The sequence below is a fragment of the Scyliorhinus canicula genome, chromosome 13 (assembly GCF_902713615.1).
Source record: "Scyliorhinus canicula chromosome 13, sScyCan1.1, whole genome shotgun sequence".
Lineage (NCBI taxonomy): Eukaryota > Metazoa > Chordata > Chondrichthyes > Carcharhiniformes > Scyliorhinidae > Scyliorhinus > Scyliorhinus canicula.
The window spans coordinates 43,146,100-43,168,029 of record NC_052158.1 but is presented as its reverse complement, the minus strand read 5'-3'; the positions used below and the strand labels follow the sequence as shown (position 1 = coordinate 43,168,029).

Below are 21,930 nucleotides of genomic sequence, written 5' to 3'. Positions count from 1 at the left end.
CCCCCCCCACATCCCCATCCAGCCCTCATCTCCCCCCCCCCACATCCCCATCCGGCTCTCTTCCCCCACCCATCCCCATCCGGCCTCCTCCTTTCCCTCCTTTCCCCCATCCCGTCCTACTCTCTTCCTCCCGCCCCCCATCCCTATACGGCCCTCTCCTCTCGCCCCGCCCATCCCCATCCGGCCCTGTCCGCCCCCCCCATCCCTATCCGGCCCTCTCCCTCCCCTCCCCATCAGGCCCGCTTCACCCCTCCCACATCTCCATCGGGCCCTCTCACACCCCATCCCCATCCAGCCGTCTCCTCCCCTCCTTCCCCATCCCCATCCGGCCATCCCTCCCCCCCTGGCCCAGTCCCATCCCCGCTCCCCCCATCCCATCCGGCCCCCCCCACATCATCCCCATCCGGCCCTCTACCCCCCCCATCCCCATCCACCCCTTTCCATCCCCACCCCCAATCAGGCCTCCTCTCCCCCCCCCCCCCCCCCCCATCATCCCCCTCCAGCCCCTCTCCCCCCACATCCCCATCCGGACCTCTTCCCGCCATCCCCATCCGGCCCTCTGCCCCCCCATCCCCATCCCATCCGACCCTCTCCTCCCCTCCCCCCATCCCCAACCGGCCCTCTCCTCCCCTCCCCCCATTCCCAACCGGCCCTCTCCCCCCACCCATCCCATCTGGCCCTCTCCTCCCTCCCCCCATCCCCATCCGGCCCTCCTCCCCTCCCCCCATCACCATCCGGCCCTCTGCTCTCCCCCCATCCCCATCCGGCCCTCTGCTCTCCCCCATCCCCATCCGGCCCTCTCCCCCCACCCCATCATCCCCATCCGGCCCTCTCCCCCCCCCCCATCCCCATCCGGCCCTCTCCTCCCCTCCCCCATCCCCATCCGGCCCTCTCCCCCCCCACCCATCCCCATCTCCCCCCACCCATCCCCATCTCCATCTGGCCCTCTCTTCCCCTCCCCCCATCCGGCCCTCTCTTCCCCCCCCCCCCCCCCCATCCTCATCCGGCCCTCCCCCTCACCCAGTGTGTGCCCACCCCCCCCAGGTGCCCATTCTGGTGCCCGGCTCCCTCCCTCTCTGTGACTCCGGCCCCTCCCGCGCCGCTATTTCTTTTATCGGTCGCAGCTTTTTGTTTTACAAGTTCAGGGGGGGATGTTTATTCATTTAATTCTTTTTCATTTATTTTATTCATTTTATTTTTTATTATATTTTTACAAGTTTGGGGGGGGTGAGGGAAGGGGTTGCTTACAGGAAAAATATGCAGAACTTTGGACAGATGGCGACTCCATACTTCCGACACAGGTTCCATTGGAGGAGTGTGTACGAGGGCCAAAGGGACCCAAACCCATTTCGTCCATTTTTGTCAGCAGCAAACAAGGTTAGAGAAAATGGTGGGTCGCGCAGGTCGGCCGGCGTGGGTCGTGAAGCTCAGCCGGCGTGGGTCGCGAAGGTTGGCTGGCGTGGATCGTGAACGTCGGCTGTGTGGGTCGCGAAGGTCAGCCATGTTGGGTCCCGAAGGTCGGCCGGCGTGGGTCGCGAAGTTCGGCCGGCGTGGGTCGCGAATGTCGGCCGGCGTGGGTCACGAATGTCGGCCGGCGTGGGTCACGAATGTCGGCCGGCGTGGGTTGCGAATGTCGGCCGGCGTGGGTCGCGAATGTCGGCCGGCGTGGGTCACGAATGTCGGCCGGCGTGGGTCACGAATGTCGCCCGGCGTGGGTTGCGAATGTCGGCCGGCGTGGGTCGCGAATGTCGGCCGGCGTGGGTCGCGAATGTCGGCCGGCGTGGGTCGCGAAGGTCGGCCGGCGTGGGTCGCGAAGGTCGGCCGGCGTGGGTCACGAACGTCGGCCGGTGTGGGTTGCGAAGGTCAGCCATGTTGGGTCGCGAAGGTCGGCCGGCGTGGGTCCCGAAGGTTGGCCGGCGTGGGTCCCCGGAAAAAAAGTTTGAAGAACACTGATCTCGCCTGTTACTCTGCTCTCTCTACACAGATACTGCCAGGCCTGTTCAGTATTTCCAGCACTTTGGATTTATTTTCAGATCAGTTTTATTTTAAATTTCCTTTCTGGCTTGGTGTCATATTACATATTCAAATGCTCCTGTGAACCCGCTTGGGATATTTTATTACATTAAAGTTGTTGCGATCAAATATTACTGCGTGGGTTGGGTTCTCACCTCTCGCCGGAAATCTGCTCTCTGTTACAATCTCCCTATGAAACAAGATTTAACATCTCTTTCGTCCCAAACTCATATTACCTGATTAAATCCCCAAGATCGGGGATTGGAGAGAAAGGACACATATCCAGCAAGAAGACAGTAGGCAAGGAGCCGTGGGACAAACACACACAGGTTCAGTTACCCTGACTGCCAGACTGCACTTCCAGGCTGCCAGGGGTTCCCAGCTGGCCCAAACACACAGGTCAATACCCCCATGGACTCACACCCCATGCTGGGAGACTGAGATTACCCACCTGCCTGTTTAACAGGTCCCTGTGAGATTTCTCCATTTCACTGCTCACTCAGGGCCCACTGCCCTGGGCCACCTATCTCCCAGCCCCTCTCCGGTCCCAGAGAGGGGGGGTGAACCCGGTCTCTTACCTTTAGGTTCCGGGGTCCAGTTCGACAGGTTCTTGTCAACATTTAAATTGTTTTTCACGATGGCCATTTGAGCTGTGATCCCAGCCTCTCCTCCCCGCATGAAATAATTGTTAAACTCGGGGATCCGCGCCACCTCCTTCTTCAGGTTGAAATCCATGTAGAGAATCTCATCGCCGTCCACCTCCCAATCAAACTGTTTGTCCGGAATGCCGTCCTGAGCCACATGGACCATGAGCTGTTCATGCAGGTCTGTGTGAGAGAGACACAGAGTTAGGGAGGGTCATTACCCAGCACCTCACCGACAGCACTCACCCCGGGAGAAAACATCACTAAACCCAGATACCAGGCAGCAATAAAACATCATCCAGCAATAAATCCGCCCACTCACATGATTTAATCCGCGCTGTAAACCAAACAACAATCATGCGGCGATTATATTTCCACATTCCAGATTGATCCCTATTCGGGTTATGAGAGCCGGGTCGGGTGTTTCTGAATGTTGCAGGGTCAGAGTTACCCTCCGGCTTCAGCACCGGGCATCCTCTTTAAAGGTCTGGCATGATGGCAGCACACGTGAAACTTTAAAGGGAGGGACATCAACATGGCGAGAGTGGGCAGGATTCTCCACAAAGATTTGGAAATGTGGTAGGGTCGGGAGCAGGAATTGCCGGGTGTTCCTTGGCACTCAGCCCAGCGAGGCCAGCAACGCTATTCGACGTTAATTGGTCCACGTAATGAGGCCTCACAGGCTTCTTGCAGCAAAGGAAGGCTTGCGAGCCAATTTGTCAGGACCCTGCTTGCCAGTGCCTCACTAACAAGCTGCACTTTCACAGCCAAACCCACTAGGCTCACAGCCATGGCCTAAAGATTCAGAGATGCTGACCTGGGGAGGCTCCTGGATATGGTGGAGACCAGGAGGGATGTCCTGTTTCCTCCCTCCTCCTCAGCAAGGGCCCCGGAGGGTGAGCCACATGGCAGCCAGTGCTGCCTGGAATGAGGTGGCAGCAGCTGTAAGCTCGGTGAGTGTGATCAGGACTGGCCTCCAGCGCCAGAAAAAGGTCAATAACCTAAACCGGGTAGCATGAGTGAGCAGACACCAACGCCCTTGACCGAGACCTTTCTGCTCCATGCTAGAATCTACCCCCCCCCAACTTCCCATGTAGCCCCCATTCCTCCCTTCAGCCTCCTATCCCTTAATCCCTCCTTCACACACCCCCTCCGACCACTGTGAACCGCACGTGTGGCTAACGATTCCCTCTCTGTGTCTCCTCAGGAAAAGCTCTCCCACAATCAGCGAGAGAAAACCAAGACTGGCGGAGGCATGCTGGATATAATAATCCTCACCTTCCACAAGGAGTGGACTCTGGAGGTGACTGGGGTGGCCGAGGACAGGGCGGTCACCCATGCAGAGGTTGGAGGACGCTGCAGATGTGAGGATTTATCGGGCCTCACCGGGAGGACCTGTCAAACGTGAATTATTATTGACATATGGATTGACCCATCTCTCCCACTGACCACGTCTATTCTCCCCCAGGTCCTCCAGCCAACGGCGCTGGCCCATCCCGGTGTCCCTCTCTCCATCCTCTTAGGAGAACACCTCGGAGGAGAGTTCCGAAGAAGACACATCAAGGCACCACAGCTGTCATCCCCACCCTCCACCAGCGCAGGTACACACATCTCGGTGGGAAATGTTAGTGGACAGGCTTCTGGGGAATAATCTGGTGAGCATCACACAGTTGTTGATGCACATCAGATGGAAGCAGGAGCCTCCAGGCGAGACAGCAATCTAAGGCCTGCTGGCTCCCAGGACCCAGCTGGTTCACAACCTGATGCTGATACAGAGTTACCCGGAGCTGATGGAAACATTACGGAGCGGCTGGGTGATTCAGAGGGAGATGTCAGCAGCCATCCAGCAGGTCCAAAGCCGATAGGAGGAGTCCCAGAGGTTACAGGCACAGGAGATGTCACTGGCAATGCATGGCGCCGAGGCCAATACTGCTAGGGTGGCGACCACAATGGAGAGCTTGGTGCATGGCGTCAGCACTATTGGTGAAGGTGTCCAAGGCATCACGCAGTCTGTGATTGCCACAGCTGAGGGCCCTGGCAGAATATCCAACTCACTAGGGGATGTGACCCAGTACCAGACTGACCTTGATGAGGTTCTGCGGGACATGCCCTGCTCTCAGATGGGAATGGCGAGACGCTTGTCCCAGTCACAGGTGGGCATTGATGAGGCACTGCAGAGCATGTCCCAATCACTGAGGCGCATTGCCGAGGGTGTTGACAAGAGGGAGCCGCCAGGGCTGACAGAGCCAGATGGCGCAGGGGCAGCTGGGTCTTGAAGCAGCCTCCCCTCCATCCCAAGGTCAACCTCAGAGCCCAATGGGCACCGACCGGGAGGAGGGGCGGCTGCTTCGAGCCCCAGCTGCCCCTGCACCATCTGCCTCTGCCAGCCCTGGCGGCTCCCCATGGTCTGCACCATCTTGTCAACATCCTCGGCGATGAGCCTCAGTGACTGGGACATGCTCTGCAGCGCCTCGACAATGCCCACCTGTGACTGGGATAAGCTCCGCAGCACCTCGGTCATTCCCATCTGAGAGCGGGACATGTCCCGCATATCATGTGAGAGTACCTATAAGAAATGAGTGTTTATTAAATAGCTGTAGTGGATGTACCTTTAAGTAATGGGGGTTTGTCAAATAGCTGAAGTGATGTCAGAGAGTGGGGCGAGCTGGGCTGTCTGTCTGTTTTACTTTTGCTTTGGGTTGTCAGCTACAGGGTGTATTTGGTTTCGTTTTGCAGATTGGGAGCTGCATCCAGCAAAACCAGGTATAATTCTGATTTCTTTCTGCATTAAAGGAATGTCTTCAAATCACTTGCTAATTTAACAGTGATAACTGCTCTCAGTGGAGAATTTAAACCTGATGTCTATGTTGAAGAGGGTATTTGTCTTTTGGATGTTGCAAGGAAAGATTAAGGGTTACTTATAGAATATTGTATCTGTGGGAAGGATTGGTGTTGATAGTTGTTAAAATGTTTACTGTGGGTTTATAAAGTGTTAACTGGTTTCATAAATAAACATTGTTTTAATTTTAAAGTACTTTAGCTCTCTGTTGCACCATACTGAACAGGTGCCGGAATGTGGCGACGAGGGGCTTTTCACAGTAACTTCATTGAAGCCTACTTGTGACAATAAGCGATTTTCATTTCATTTCATACTGTAAAGTATGTGCTCTCCATAACCACAATCTATTAAACGTTGTGGGTCAGGTGATACACTTTGGGGTTCTCCAAACCTTGGTCCATAACATGCAGAACCTCATAAAGTTTGTGCGACCCGGCCAGAGACCTCATACGCTGCAGGAAAGGATGTCCCAAAGAGTGGCACATTGGCGAGACCATGCAGACACTGCGACAACAGATGAACAGACATCGTGCGACAATCACCAGGCAGGAATGTTCCCTTCCAGTTGGGAAACACTTCAGCAGTCAAAGGCATTCGGCCTCTGATCTTCGGGTAAGTGTTCTCCAAGGGAGCCTTCAGGACCCGCGACAACGCAGAATCGCCGAGCAGAAACTTATAGCCATGTTCCGCACACGAGTATGGCCTCAACCGGGACCTTGGATTCATGTCGCATTACATTCACCCCCCACCATCTGGCCTGGGCTTGCAAAATCCTACCAACTATCCTGGCTTGAGACAATTCACACCTCTTTAACCATGATTATCCCTCTCTCTAGTTGTTCCGTCTGGACCTGTAGACTCATTTACCTGCAAAGACTCGCATTCAAAGTATCATCTGGCATCTTTGTCTTTGTCTGTATATATGTTTCTGGAACCCACCTCTTCATGCACCTGAGGAAGGAGCTGTGCTCTGAAAGCTAGTGATTCGAAACAAACATGTTGGATTTTAACCTGGTGTTGTAAGACTTCTTGCTGTGCTTATCAAGGTCAGTCTGGTACTCGGTCACATCCCCAGCAAGTTGGGCATTCTGCCAAGGCCCTCAGCTATGGCCATCACAGACTGCGTGATGCCTTGGACACCTTCACCAAGAGTACTGATGTCGTGCACCAGGCTCTCCATTGCGGTCGTCACCCTAGTAGTGTTGGCCTCGCTGCCATGCATTGCCGGCAACATCTTCAGTGGGGGGGTAGGTAGGTAGGGGGTGAGGGGAAGAGGAGGGGGTGGGGGGGGGGATGGGACCATCGGGAGAGTGGGGAGTTGTAAAACACATTTAACACCCTTGAGCACAACCAGTATGACACAATGCGGGCCAACCTCCAAATCCATCTCTCCAGGCATCCGTTCCCCCCCCCCCCCCCTTTCCCCCCAGGCACACCGCGTGCAGGTGATGGGTGTGTGGGCGTGAGTGAGCACTCAGCAATCAGGCAGGAGTCAGACTATGGCATAGATTGAGGAGCACCAGCCCTCGGCTCTCTGCAGGTTATCATCACCCCTCTGTCCTTGTCAGTAACCCGCTGACAATGCCGACACAGTCCCAGCATCCTGGAGTGAAGTAACACAGACCCTGGGTGCTCGGATGTTGGCTGCTACATTCGTGGTGTTGCCTCCACTTTCAATCACAGTGTCCGGGCATCACGGTCTGATTGGGATGCTAGGCAATGACTCCACATGCTACTTGGCCCGCCCACCCACGGGAATCCATTTGGGATGTGTGAAGTGCTCACTTAGCCACGATTGCCAATTCCCTAGAGGCCATCGCCTGGGTGGCAGGCCCAGCACCCCCAGGCTCATTGCCTTTGCAAAGATGGCTACTCACCTCCTTGGCTCCCCCCACCCCGCCAGCTTCACATTTTACAAAAGGAGTATGAATTGGCGCCAGCATGATCACTTGTTCGGAAGGCCGATAAATGACAGGAGGCAATTGGCGATGGAGAGTCTCCCGTTAATTCTATGGAAATAGGGCTTAAGTGGTGATAATTGATCTCTCGCCACGCTACGGCAAAATCTCGCCTACTGGAGCGGGCCTGTTGCATTGCAGACAGTTTGGCGCCTGGTGCGGTTCTCATTTTCGGCCTTTCCCGCTATTCACCAGCTTTGTTTCACTCGAATGAAAGAGTAACAAGGTCGGAGTATCGTGCCCAGTGTGTGGGCTTGCGGTTGAGGATGGTTGTGGGATGGGGGAGTTGGGGGATTGAGGGTGGGGATGGTGAGAGGGATTGAGGGTAAGTTGGTGAGGGGAGTTAAGGGGATGGTGAGAGGGATTGAGGGTAAGTTGGTGAGGGGGGTTAAGGGGGTGGTGAGGGGTTTTGAGGGTAAGTTGGTGAGGGGGGTTAAGGGGGTGTTGAGGGGTTTTGAGGGTAAGTTGGTGAGGGGGGTTAAGGGGGTGGTGAGGGGTTTTGAGGGTAAGTTGGTGAGGGGGGTTAAGGGGGTGGTGAGGGGGTTTGAGGGTAAATTGGTGAGGGGGTTAAAGGGGTGGTGAGGGGGATTGAGGGTAGGGGTGGTGAAGGAATATGAGGGTGGGGTTGTGAGAGCGATTGAGGGCTGGGGAGTTGGGGGAGTATGGGGGGAGGGGGATTGAGGGTGGGGTGGTGAGTGGGTATGAGAGGGGGGTGGTGAGGGAGGATTAAGGGCAGAGGAGTTGGGGATTGAGGGTGGGGATATAAGGGTGGGGTGGTGATTGAGGGCAGGGGAGTTGGGGATTGAGGGTGGGGATATAAGGGTGGGGTGGTGATTGAGGGCAGGGGAGTTGGGAGAATGAAGGTGGGGGCAGTTGGAGGGGTTCAGGGTGGGGAGTTGGGGGGTGGAGTGTGATTAAGAGTGGGCTGGGGGGTTGAGCGTGGGGGTGGGGAATTTAGGGGTGTACTGCTTTTTAAAAGATTCTTCAAGTGTATTTTTCCAGTGTCAGTTAGGGGTTTGTCAGATGGCCAGGCTAATATTTCAGTTCAACAACATTTACAATTTACACCAATTTAAATTGAAAACTTTGGATTGTTCGGACTGTGTTGTCATCCAGAAATAAGTTAGAAGAATTAAAACCATTTCTATCTTCTGGGTAACGATAGAACTGACTCACCGCAACCCTCCAACAGGCGAGATGGGAGCAGCCAGATTTCCAGGTAAGGAACTACGAGTGGAGCGACAATCCGACTCAAGGTTAAAGGCAAAGCTATCACATGTAGTTGTTGAAAAGAGTTTACATGAGTCTGGGTGCTGGTTTACTTGGTGGGAGGTTCAGAGGGCTGCTCAGCAGATGCCCCTGTCTGCCTGTGAAGTGAACATGGTGAGTGGGTGGGGGAAACGGTGCTTCGCAGAAGGCAGACATGGGGCTGGACACCATGGTCCTGGGAATGCAACACACACAGGCGACTGGCTCTGCCAGGCCTCATGTTCCATTTGCTGCGACATTGTAATTGGGAGCAGCAAATCTGACAAATACCAGTAACCATCCAGAGGGCCAGCACTGGCTGGAGAGAGGAACCCAACACCCAAGGTGGCTGCATCTCGCCACCTGGTATGTATATATTCTTTTGATTAAAACAAATAATCAGTAAAATAAACATAATAAGGAGGGGTGACAGTCCCTGGTGGGACACTGACTAAAACATAATGTCAAAGGAAAGTTAACTAATCAAATTAAAATATCATTCCTGGATGAGCTGGCACGCATATATGTGCTCAGGCGATCATCCCCCATAAATCCCCATGTACATGTGTGCATGCGTGTGTCTTTAGAAGAGTCCTTTACTAAACTCTTCAAACTGGTGATGTGATCTCCAAGCTTTTTGACAGTGAGATATGAGAGTGTTGCTGCGAATGAACACCATTAGATTTGGTCTTGTGGCAAAAGAGAGAATGCAATGAAGTAGAAATTCATAGAATCCCTACAGTGCAGAAGGACCATCAAGTCTGCACCAACCATCTGGCATTCCACCCAAGCCTGATCTTCTGCACCATTCCAATAATTCTTTCACCTAACCTACACAACTTTGGTCACTAAGGGCAATTTAGCATGGCCAACTCACCTAACCTGCACATCTTTGGACAGTGGGAGGAAATCGGAGCACCCGGAGGAAACCTACGCACACACTGGGAGAACGTGTAAATTCCACATAGTCACCCAAGGCTAGTATTGAACCCGGGTCCCTGGTGCTGTGATGCAGCAGTGCTAACCACTGTGCCACCATGCCACCCTATTTGGTCTTTACTACCTGGGCATTAAGAATCACTCAGGTGAGACAGAGGAAATTGGGTGGGGAGGAGTGTGCTAAGGGAAACTATGATTTTCTAGGCTGAAATGAAAAAAATCGACCTGAATAGACAGTTAAGATAATATTGAGCTGAAAGAGATACTTATGCAGCTATCATTTTATATTGATTAAAAATCTGGACAGCACACCCATGATTGAGGAAGGACGGGAGGTGGCACATAGTTGGATCTTCTTTAGCGCAAACATATGAAATATATGAAAGCTAACTCCATGCTAATGAATGATATGACTGAGCAGCACAGCAACAGGTAGACAAGACAATGAAGCAGACCAAGATGGAGTCTGAGGCACAAGTGAGTGTGTGAAGGCAGGCTGGGAGGGGGAGGGGGGGGGGGGGGGGGTCATTACAGGACAACAATTAGATGGTTAGATTTGTTAAGAGTGGAATCAAATATCAATGGAGTTGAATCAGATTAGCAATTTGGGAGGAAGATAGTAATTGTTTTGAATCTCGAGGAGGGATAGTGTACCATGATCATATTCACAAAGGACATCATAATGAATTTAACAGGACAGTCTTGGTGCTGAGGCAAGGTAGAGACCAGATTAAATGGATTCTGAGAGAATGATGAGCAAGATGGGTATGTTGATGGGTTTACTTGTACATTAGAGGAGTTACAAGAAGATGGGAAAATTGTAGATAGTGTGTGAGCTTGAGAGGATAAAGGGTTTGAGGGTGTCTTTTTTGAGCAGGAGAGAGATGGTGGCAGTTTTGAAAAGTGAGGGAAGATGAACATAGGGAAGGTGAGTCGTTGATGAAAATCAGGGGGGCAGAGGGTCAGGAAGGGTAATAGTGATGAGAGGGGGTTGGTTAGCTCTGTTGGCTGGTTTGTGATGTGGAGTGACACCAACAGCGCATGTTCAGTTGTATTGGCTAAAGTTGTCCATGAAGGTCCCATCTTATTAATCCTGCCCCTCGCCTGAGGTGTGATGACCCAGCCTTTGGTCCTCTGGGACCGTGGCAACACTTATATTTACATTTAGTGATTAAAAGTTAAGTTGAAAGGTTGTCTAGGTGCAGCAGGTGCATCTCCTAGTGGATGCTTGGGCAACTGTTCACCACTATTTAATCTGAACAGTAGTTGATACCATAGAATGTATTATATGGCTGCTGAGATGGATCTGTGTCCCGTTATGATCATAAAGTCAGTCGTTGTTAAGTATGCATGTTCTGAGGTTAATAAGTTAAATTGCTGTTTTATTGGAGAACATAGTTGGAGAACAAAGTGTTGTTTTGATTTAACTGGATTTGTTTTTTTAATGAAAATTAAACTGTTGTTCAATAATACTGAATTTTTGATATACACTTAGTTTCTCTTTACAAACCAATATTTGTTGAAGTAATTAGCTGTAGCCTTGAAAAGAGAGAGTTTTACATTTTTTCCAAGTCAAGTTATAGATTTTTTCCAGGCAGATAGAATGCCAAAACTTGTCCTCTGACCATGATATGTTTTCTGTGTTTCAGGATTGGCTTACTGCAATGTCAGTCAAAACTGCCACTGCCCATCCTCCCCCTGTGTAATGGCCATGCACCTGGTCAGGTGAAGCAATTGCCAAGGTAAATAAATGGAACAATCAAATATTACATTCAATTCCTGTTCAGAATGTGCTAACAAACCCCATTGTCTCAAACCAACATATGCAGAATTCACCTGTGCAGATACTTCATCTGATTCCACCTAATCAATCTGTTCCCAGGTAAAAGTGAACCATTTGCAACTGAATTTTAACTCAATGGCAGCAACAAAGACATTAACTCAATAGTTCCTACACTCAAATACCTTCTCAACTGAGAAGTGCCAATGGCTGGAGTGAGGTTGAGGAGTTTTAGAAGGTTTGTCAAGGAACATTCCACCTCACTGTCCCCCCTTCCCAGTTGTTCCTCTCAAACAGGCTTTGTTATCTTCCAAAATGCAACTTTTATAAATAGATGTATCAGAATGAGGGAAGATACACTGCCCTGTTTTTCCCTCTCTCTGTCTGATAGGTACAATATATAAGCAATAACTTTTTTTCAATAAGACAGCTAAGCTATTTAAAATTCAATGAGTGTTTTCTTGAAATTAAAGTGGGGGGTTGGGGGAGATTCTTAGTCTCCATCTTTTTCTCACTCTTTTCTCTTTCTGACCCCCAATTTTCTTCCCCCTCCTTTCCTTGGTTAATATATCTATATTCTGAAGCTTTGAGAATACACACTAAAACTCCAAGCCTGTAAACAATGAACTGCAATGTTTCCTCACCTGTTTCTTTCCTACCCAGCTCCACAGCACCATAGTGTCTCACTGCCAGCCCCGATACAGTTCCCCTGCATCCCACTCTGCCAACTATTCCAATTCCAATTCTCGTCCTGCCCCTGGTGTTGCACTAAGGAAGACTTCCATCTGTTTCCATAGCTGATAATTCATGGAATCAATCATTAACCTGTCACCAGAGGCTTATAGCTTGAGGGGGCGCCATTCCACACAATGCATGTCTGACCAGGAGTCTCTCCCACTTGGTGTGCTGGAAGGATTTTCCAGGTTGATACTCAACCTGTTTGGCAGGGTTAATCATGCACCTTCCTTGGCCATCAAGTCCTGGGATTGAACTCAAACACAGAGCTTCTGGTTTAGAGGCAGGGAAGCTACCCACTGCGCACAAGATCTGCATCTGCTAACTATTGGACCTTGTCAAATAAAATCAGGACATACAGTTCCCCACAGTCAGTGGGTGTCAGCAGTCTCTGTCTTCTTGTTCCCCATTCTCCCATCAGTTGGATCTCACTATTTACCCATAATATTGTCCTCAGATAGCACTCTCCCCTTTGCTGGCAGCTCCTCTCTGTTGTTCTTCCACTCTCTCCTTTACTGGCTGCTTTCTCTGTGTCAGTTGATGTCCTATGTGATGCGGAGCAGAGCTTCTAACCCATTCCCTGTCCATCACTGAGATCACCTATGCCCACCTCTATAACCTTTGTTTCTGCTCTTGTCATCCTCTAGCCTGTATAAACTTGAACTCATCCAAAACTCTGCGGCCTGTGTCCAAACTACCTGTTCACTTGTGCTCACTAACTTGCACTGGCTCCCTGTCTGACAACACCACAAATTTGAAATTCTCATCCTAGTGTTCAGATTCATTCATGGCCTATCTTCCCATGTCTCTGTAACCTCCTCCAGCTTTACAATCTTTTGTGCACTCTGCATTCATTGAACTTTTATGCTACACCATTGGGGGAAATGGCTTCAGCTGCCTAGATTCTAAACTCTGAATTTCCTTCTTGAATTCTTCACCTCACTCTGCCCTTGAAGAAACTTATTTAAAACCAGCTATTTGACCAAGTCCCTTCCTTCTTCAGCTCATTCAACTTTTGTCTCCAAGTGAAAAGCCTTGGAACATTTTCCTATGTATAAGGCACTATATAGTGCAAGTTGTGCTTGTAATACAATATAAATATAATAACACAATATGTTCTAGTTCAGGTGTCATGCATACTCCTTCTGAAAGCAGGCATTTGGCTCACTGTCTGTTGATTCTTCATGCTGAACTGTTTTCTTTGTTGTTTTTCCCATTCTCTTCCACTCTCAGGGACAGGACAAGGAGATAGGTCTATCCCAGCCAAAGCTGGGATATTATAACCCCCTCTCCAGCTATCCTTCCAACAGAGCTAACCCATCCTGATAATTCAGATAGACAGAGAGTAAAGGATAGAAATTAAGCCGAATCTCTATATTATTTATTTTATTTATTTACTGAGACAACGCATATCGCGCATCTCCTGTTTTGGAACCCAGAACCATTGAAGTTCCCCATTTGAAACGGGCACTTTAAACCCTCTGCAGCAAAAACTTTAAAGGATGACCCCAATTTACACCCAGTACCCAAATTCAAGTAAGCACCCAGTTAATATACAATTAACACTTCCTGTAATGATACCATACCGAGCCCAGTGAGATCAGATATTAATATTTATAAACTATTAAATGTTATTGTTTCATAACTCACATTTCACAGCCCAGGCTCCATGAATTAAAACCAGCACCAACACAGTTAGGTATCTCCCAATTTCCATTCTAATCCTCTCGTTTCTCCCAGTTCTGATCAGACTGTACCCAGTGCCAGCTCCACTCAGTTTGCTGTCAGTGTCTCAAGTGAAGTTTCCATCTCACTCACTTTACTGAAGCATCACTCTGTGATTGACATGTGGTTTAGCCAGTCACAAATTCAGATCTGCTCCATCACCTGTATCTGGGTAAAATTCAAGTCTGCTCGGAGTTTCTCCGAATGAACTTCGAATCTATTTTATTTGAGAGAGATCAGAACTGAGATAAAGATCTTTTTTAGAGGTTGGGAGGGGCTGGTTTAGCTCACTCGGCTAAATCGCTGGCTTTTAAAGCAGACCAAGCAGGCCAGCAGCACGGTTCGATTCCCGTACCAGCCTCCCCGGACAGACGCCGGAATGTGGCGACTAGGGGCTTTTCACAGTAACTTCATTGAAGCTGACTCGTGACAATAAGCGATTTTCATTTCATTTTCATTTTTTCATATATATTTACCTGTTTTGAACTGAACGGTTTCTGTTTACTGTTTCCGAGCCCTCCTGCTCGCCGCCATGTCTATTCCAGATTCCCAGCTGCAAGACCCCCCTCCATTTTGTTTCAATGAACAGTATTTGTCAGAAATAAAATAGAAAATGTTGGAAATACTCAGCATGTCAGGCAGCTTCTGTGAAGATAGAAACAAGGGGTGGAATTCTCCGCTCCCGCGATAAATCGGGAAGGTCGTCGTGAACTTAGCCGAGTTTCACGACAGCCTCTGAGGCCGCTCCTCTCACCTTATTCACCCCCACCCAGGGGGCTAGGAGTGGCACTCCGTAACTCTCAGCCGCCGGCGGCGTGCCGAGAATGACGCGACGGCGGCACCTAAGTGACGTCAGCCGCGCATGCGCAGGTTGGGCGGCTCCAACACGCGCATGCGTGGCTGACGTCATGACGGCTCACGGCTCAAACCCGCGCATGAGCAGTTGCCGTCTTCCCCTCCGCTGCTCCGCAAGACATGGCAGCTTGATCTTGCGGGGCGGCGGAGGGGAAAGAGTGCGTTGCTTTGAGACGCTGGCCCGACGATCGGTGGGCACCGATCGCGGGCCGGTCCCCTCCCGAGCACAGCCGTGGTGCTCACTCCCCTCTCCGCCCCCCACAAGCCTCAAACCAGCATTTGGCGCCCATGTTCATGACGGCAGCGACCAGGTGTGGTTGCCGCCGTCGTGAACCGGTAGGGAACAGCAGGCCGCTCGGCCCATCCGGGCTGGAGGATCGCCGGTCGCCGGAAAAAATGGCGAGCCGCGATTCTTCCGAGCGGGGGGGGGGGGTGGGAGAATCGCGGGGGGCACCAGGGGAGTGTGTTGTGAGTCGCCCGGCCCTCCCGCGATTCTCCCACCCGGCGTGGGGAGCGGAGAATTCTGCCCAAGTTTTTTCATTTCAACGGAACCTCTCGGACGGTTCAATCTATTGAGACAAAGTTGATAGTGGAGTCTCAGCTCTATTATCTCTCTTTGTTGCCCTTTTCTCCATTTTCCAATTACTAAGGATGCTACTTACAGTGGGAATAAGGTGAAGAAGACCAGGGGAAAGTGTCTCAGTCACTTAATGAGTCATAATCTCACAGCATTCCAAAAGTTACAATCAATAGTTATGGATTACGCTACTTTTACTCAGTATCTCTGTTTAAGATGTCTCAATCCCACCTTCAAATCAGACCAGCAGGCAAGGGTGAGGGCCAAGTTGTCTTTACCCCTTGGGCCTGACACTAACATGGTAGTGGGTTTGTAATTGTCTAGTGCCAGCCCTGTCTCACTTTAAGAACCTGGGATTAATGTCCCCACACATGGGGTGAGATTCTCCCAGCGGGAGACTAAGGGCGCGGTTCTCCGCTCCCCACGCCGGGTGAGAGAATCGCAGGAGGGCCGCTTTGGCACCCCCGCTCGGAGAATTGACGCTCGCCGTTTTTCCCGGCGACCGGCGATTCTCTGGCCCTGATGGGCCGAGCGGCCTGCCGTTCCCGACCTGTTCACGACGGCAGCGACCACACCTGGTCGCTGCCGTCGTGAACATCGCGCGAAAGGTGAGTTTGGGGCTTGTGGGGAGGCAGAGAGGGGATTAAACACATGCTCGTGAGGGGACTGGCCCGCGATTGGTGCCCACCGATCGTCGGGCCAGCGTCTCCAAGAGACGCACTCTTTCCCCTCCGCCGCCCTGCAAGATCAAGCCGCCACGTATTGCGGGGCAGCGGAGGGGAAGACGGCAACCGCGCATGCGCGGGTTGGAGCCGGCCAACCTGCGCATGCGCAGCTGACGTCACTTAGGCGCCGCCGCCGTGTCATTCTCGGCCGCCTTGATGTCAGCGTCAAGGCCCGGCGGCCAAGTTTCACGAAGCGCCGCTCCTAGCACCCCGGGGGGGGGGGGGGGGGGGGGGGGGAGAATAGGGGGCGAGGAGCAGCCTCCGAAGCCGGCGTGAAACACTCCGGGCGCGATTCTCCCCAACGGTGGAGAATCGGGAAGGCTGCCATGGAAGAGGCCGTCACCCACGGCAGCCTCCGCGCCCAGGACCGATTCTCCCCCCTGGGCGGGGCCTCGGCGGAGCGGCCTTGACGACAGTCGTCAAGGCCGCGCGCCAAGAATGACGCGCTGCTGCCGCCTGTATGATGTCAGCCGCGCATACGCAGGTTGGACAGCGCCAACCCGCGCATGCGCGGATGACGTCACCGCGTCAACGGCTCCGACGTGCGCATGCGCAGAGCCGTCTTTTCCTTTTTCCGCCTCGCAAGACGTGGCGGATTGATCTTGCAGGGCGGCGGAGGGAAAATAGTGCGTCCCTTTTGGACGCAAGGCCCGATGATTGGTGGGCACCGATCGCGGGCCTGTCCCCTCGGGAGCACGGCCGTGGTGCTCCCGAGCCAATCGGGCGCCTAGAAGCCCCAAACGGGCTTCTGGCTCCCATTTCACGATGGTGGCGACCAGGTGAGGTTGGCGACCTCGGCCTCGGAGAATCGCTGTTTGCCGTGAAAAACGGCAAGCGGCGATTCAGGGAGCGGGGCGAGCATTGGGGGGGGGAGAATAGCGGGGGGTCGTAAAAAATGTCGGGAGGCCCTCCCGCTATTCTCCCAGGCGTCGTGGGGAGCGGAGAATTCTGCACTCCGGTTATCACGACGCGTCGGCCGTTGCAGAGAATTCCGTCCTAAGTGCTGACGCCGGAGTGAAAACCGGAATGTTTCACTCCGGCGTCGGAGGCCACTCCTCGCCCCCTATTCTCCCACCCCCGGGGGCTAGGAGCGGCGCCGCGTCATTTATGTGCGCTGGGCCTTGGCGCCGTGTAAATTACGTGGTCGTCATCGCGTAAATGACGCCACCCGCACATGCGCAGGTTGGCCGGTGCCAACCCGCGCATGCACGGTTGCCGTCCTCCCCGCGGGAAAGGAGGTCCTCCTTCAGAGAGGCTAGCCCGCCGATCAGTGTTCACCCATCGCGGGCCAGACCCCTTTTGAGCCCCCCCCCCCCCCCCACCTCTGGTGCTGGATCCCCCCCACAGGCCGCCCCCTCAGCGTTCCCGTGCTGTTCCCGCCGGCAGTGACCAGGTGTGGACGACGCCAGCGGGTACCTGTTGTGTTGGGCAGGCCGTCCGGCCCATCCGGGCCGGAGAATCGCTGCTCGCCCGTTACAAATGGCGAGCAGCGATTCTCCGAGCGGACAGCCGTAAATCGCACCACGCCGGTTTGAGGGGGGGGGGGGGGGGGTGGGGGTGGGAGGATTGCGTGTGGGTGCCAGGGCGGTGTGGCGGGACTCGTCCGGCGCCCCAGTGATTCTCCCACCCAGTGTGGCGGGGGGGGGGGGGGGGGGGGAGAGAATTGCGCCTATGGTCTATCAATGATCAGATGCATTCTACACTGTCCCATCAAACATTTGCAACACCTAATAAATGCATAGAGCTCGTTTTACAGTTAAACAGTATCACATTCCCTTTCCAATTGCCCGTTGTCGACAGCATCTGAGGATGATTTGTATCCCAGTGAATGCTGAGAGTGGCAGGGGCTCGAACACTGGCATCATCTCAATCTGCTGTGTTGCTGCAATGCAGTTTGGCACTGAGAAAGCTGATAGTTGCTCCACATGTTACACATTGGGTATTACCCCCCACACCCCCCAGCCACTTGAAAAACCTTGAATTGTTGTATTAATAATTCGGTTTACTCCATGAGCAAAACAGAACACAGCCTGGCTGAGGATCAGTTGTTACTTAGTGGAAATAGATTTAATCCAAACTCCGCCCAAAGCTGCACTTCACCCTGTGATCTTGTTACAATGTCGCCCCCTGCAGGAGAAGGTTTGTATTCTCTCAGTGGTCAGGTTACAAACATTGGGGGTCAAGATTGGCCAGCACCAGGGTCTGGAGTTTGCAGTCCCGACTTGGGGTGGGCTGAAAAGTAGTGTCCAGGTCACAGACTTGTAGTCCCCAATCCCAGGGTGGTACGGTAGCACAGTGGTTAGCACAGTTATTTCACAGCTCCAGGGTCTCAGGATCGATTCCTGGCTTGGGACACTGACTGGGTGGTGTCTGCACATTCTCTCCGTGTCTGAATGGGTTTCCTCCAGTGCTCCAGTTTCCTCCCACAAGTCCCGAAATATGTGCTTGTTAGCTGAATTGGACATTCTGAATTCTCACTCCATGGGCTGGATTGTCCGAAACTCCGCACCAAAATCGCGAATCGCCATCGGCCGGAGAATAGGCTCTGACTCCAAAATCGGCTTTGATGCGGTTTGGCGACTATTTGCGATTCTCTGCACCCCCAAAACTGACAAAATCACGACGCCCATCGCACGGCCCAGAGAATCGTGGTAGGTGCCCGACGACCGATTCTCCGGGGCCTGAGTGATTCTGCGGCCCGAATGGCGTGGTTCTAATCACCTATAAAAAATCGTGAAGCCAGCATGGTGGCTGAGGCGGCTGCGAGAGGAGGTAGGAGGGACTGCGGGCTCCCGTTACAGACACTGGCCGTGCTTGCTGCGGGGGAGGGGGTTCCCTGCCAGGATCAGGGGAGGGGATAGGAAGGGGGGAACAGGCTGAGCAGTCGGGGAGCCCCCGACATTACAGAGCGGTGACCACGCAGCTCACGCCATTACGGTAGCCATGTTGTTGGGCACCAACCCCGGCCCCTGGGTGAATGGGGCATGGCTACTCCACTAATGGCTGAGTACATAGGCAAAGGAATTTGAAAATCACTGGCAGATTGTGTTGGAGGACCCCCAGAAACCAATGGACTTGGCCTCGATTCGAGCGTTGAAACCATAAAAACTCACGGACTTTCACTGTGGCCCTTTTGACACACGTTGAACAGATGACCTCACTGGAAGCAGAGATGTCACCGGAGTGAATAAATTATTAAAGGCCAAAGTAAATCATCTAAAGAATCGGTCCAGGAGGTGTTTGTGACCCTTTTTCTTAACTCTAGTTGGGAGCAGTTTAGAAAGGTTGGCTGCAGCTTATTATAGCAGGTTTTTAGATAATGAGCTTTGAGTGTTTTTGTTTAGGTTTGCTAGAAGTAGATTTTAGTTGTTTGTGTTTACCTCACCACTATCTGTAAGTATATTTGGGTGTGGTGGTAAGGACGATGGCAAGGGGGAGAGGGTTGGGGTAGATTGCTTGACGGTGCCTGCAGGTTTTCTATGTGCAGTCTTGCGATTTGGTTTGGCTGGCATCTTTGGTGGGCCTGGTTGCTGTACCGTTTATGTATCTTTTGGGTAATCTCTCTTGGTGGAAATGACTCTGGAGTGGGTGGAGGGGGAGGGGGAGGGGGGAGTGGGGGTGGTGAGTGGGAGACCCCCAGTTAGTTTGGTAATCTGGGACGTGGGGTTTGAATGGCCAAGTGAAAAAGTTAAGGGTATTTGCTCACCTTAAGAATTTAAATTCTGATGCGGTGTTCTGTCGGGGAACACTTCAGCAGTCAAGGGCAGTCAGCCTCTGATCTCCGGGTAAGCGTTCTCAAAGACAGCCTTCAGGACACGCGACAACGCAGAATCGCTGAGCAGAAACTTATAGCTAAGTTCCGCACACATGGGTACGGCCTCAACTGGGATCTTGGAGTCATGTCGCATTACATTCACCCCCCACCATCTGGCCTGGACTTGCAAAGTCCTACCGACTGTCCTGGCTTGAGACAATTCACACCTCTTTAACCTGGGATTATCCCTCTCCCTGGATCTGTAACAATTTGATTACCTGCAAATGCTCGCATTCCAAGCATTGTCCGGCATCTCTGACTTTGTCTATATAAATGTTTCTGGAACCTACCTCTCCATTCACCTGAGGAAGGAGCAGTGCTCCAAAAGCTTGTGTTTGAAACAAACCTGTTGGACTTTAACCTGGTGTTGTAAGACTTCTTACTGTGCTCACCCCAGTCCAACGCCGGCATCTCCACATCGTTATTTATATTGGTTATCTTTCGTTGTTTACAATGGTTACCGCTTCTTGTTTTTTGTTTTCCGGCAGGTGTTTAGTTCTAGCTGGGTCCCCTGCTCCCCTCTCCCCATTTTCTGCTGACCCCCTCCCTTTCTGGCCATCTGGCATGCCTTTTTCCCTTGTCAGCTTTTATACCCTGTTCCTGTTGGGTTGGCGTGATGCTGTGTATAATGTTATTTGCTGGGCATGGTTGGGTTCCATGCCTCTTTATTCCCCCCTCCCCCCCCCCCCTCTCCTTGTTTTATCGTGGCTACCCTCTCCCTTCCTTTGTCTTATTGGCTGTTGGCTACAAATAGGTCTTGGAACAACCGAGTGAATGGCTCCCATGTTTTGTGGAAGCTTTCTTCCAACCCCCGGATGGCAAATTTGTTTTTCTCCATTTGGAGAAATTCTGATAGGTCAGACAGACAGTCCGCTGCTTTGGGTGGTGCTGTTCACAGCCAGCCGAGCAGGTTTCTATGGTGGGCAATCAGGGAGGCAAAGGCTAGGGCGTTGGTACTTCTACTGAACTCTGTCGAAGGCCTTTTCTACATCCAGGGAGACACCTCTGTTGTTCTCTCCCTGGATGGGGGTCGTGATCACGTTCAGCAGGTGCCTGATGTTCGATGTTATCTGTCTTCCCTTAACAAAGCCCGTCTGATCTTCTGATACCACCTCTGGTATGCAGCCCTCCAGTCTTTTGGCTAGGATCTTGGGCAGTATTTTCGCATCTGCATTTCGCAGCAAGATGAGTCTGTAGACCTGCATTCTGCTGGGTCTTTGTCTTTCTTGGGTATCAGCGAGATTGAGGCTTGTGCTAGCGTAGGCGGCTGGGTACCCCTCACCAGTAAGTCTGTGAACATATCCCATAGTTGCGTGGCCAGAGTCTTTGCAAACCTTTTGTAGAAGTCTGCTTGGAATCTGTCTGGTCCCGGGGCCTTCCCCGCCTGCATGGAGTTGATGCTCTCCATGACTTCCCCCAGTTCTAGCGATGTTTCCAGCCCCCGTTTCATATCCTCTCCCATGACTGGCATGTCCAGTCCATTGAGGAACTGCTTCACCGACAAGTCCTCTGCTGGTGGCTCGGAGGTGTACAGACCCCGGTAGAAGGTCTCGAATGCTTCGTTGAACTTTTCCGGCTCCACTATTAGGTTCCCTTTGCTATCCCTCATGTGGGCTATTTCCCTTGTGCTGCCTGCTTTCTCAGCTGGTGAGCCAGAAGGTGGCTGGCTTTGTCTCCGTGCTCGTCCAGGGTCTACATTTTTTTTTAGCAATAATTTCACCCCTGATCACAGCCTTCAGCGCCTCTCAGAGCGTGGAGGGTGAGACCTCCCTGTTCCGGTTGTTAGTAATGTATTCATCTATGTCCTGTGATATTTTCTTGAAGAAACCTTATAGGCCAGGAGGACCATGCCCAATCTCTATGGAGGGCATTGGACAAGGCTCATTTCCAAACTCATATCCACGTTGTGCGGAACGTGATTGGAGATTACAATCACGGAGTATTCTGCCCTGACCAGCCCTGGAAGCACCGATTTTCCCACTACAAAGAAGTCGATCCATTATGTACTTAGGAGAAGAAGGGAAACTCCTTCTCCCCTGGGTGGGTGAACTGCCATGGTCCACTGCCCCCATCTGCCA

The 21,930-nt window shown here is 52.3% G+C and overlaps 1 protein-coding gene across 2 annotated transcripts in view; it reads right to left on the bottom strand.

Annotated features, from left to right (window-relative positions):
* Positions 1 to 13,978, bottom strand: part of LOC119975905 (RLA class II histocompatibility antigen, DP alpha-1 chain-like) — a 96,153-nt gene extending 82,175 nt beyond the window's left edge. Inside the window, exons 1-2 of one of the 2 annotated variants that reach the window (XM_038815841.1) lie at positions 13,807 to 13,978; positions 2,592 to 2,840 (exon numbers count right to left, since the gene is read on the bottom strand). In XM_038815841.1, the coding sequence (XP_038671769.1) occupies positions 2,592 to 2,840; positions 13,807 to 13,873 (316 nt within the window). In that variant the 5' untranslated portion in view covers positions 13,874 to 13,978. Of the gene's footprint in view, positions 1 to 2,591; positions 2,841 to 2,979; positions 3,125 to 13,806 lie in introns of those variants that run through there. The other variant, XM_038815842.1, reaches the window with a different exon arrangement.
* Between the last annotated feature and the right edge of the window lie 7,952 nt (positions 13,979 to 21,930).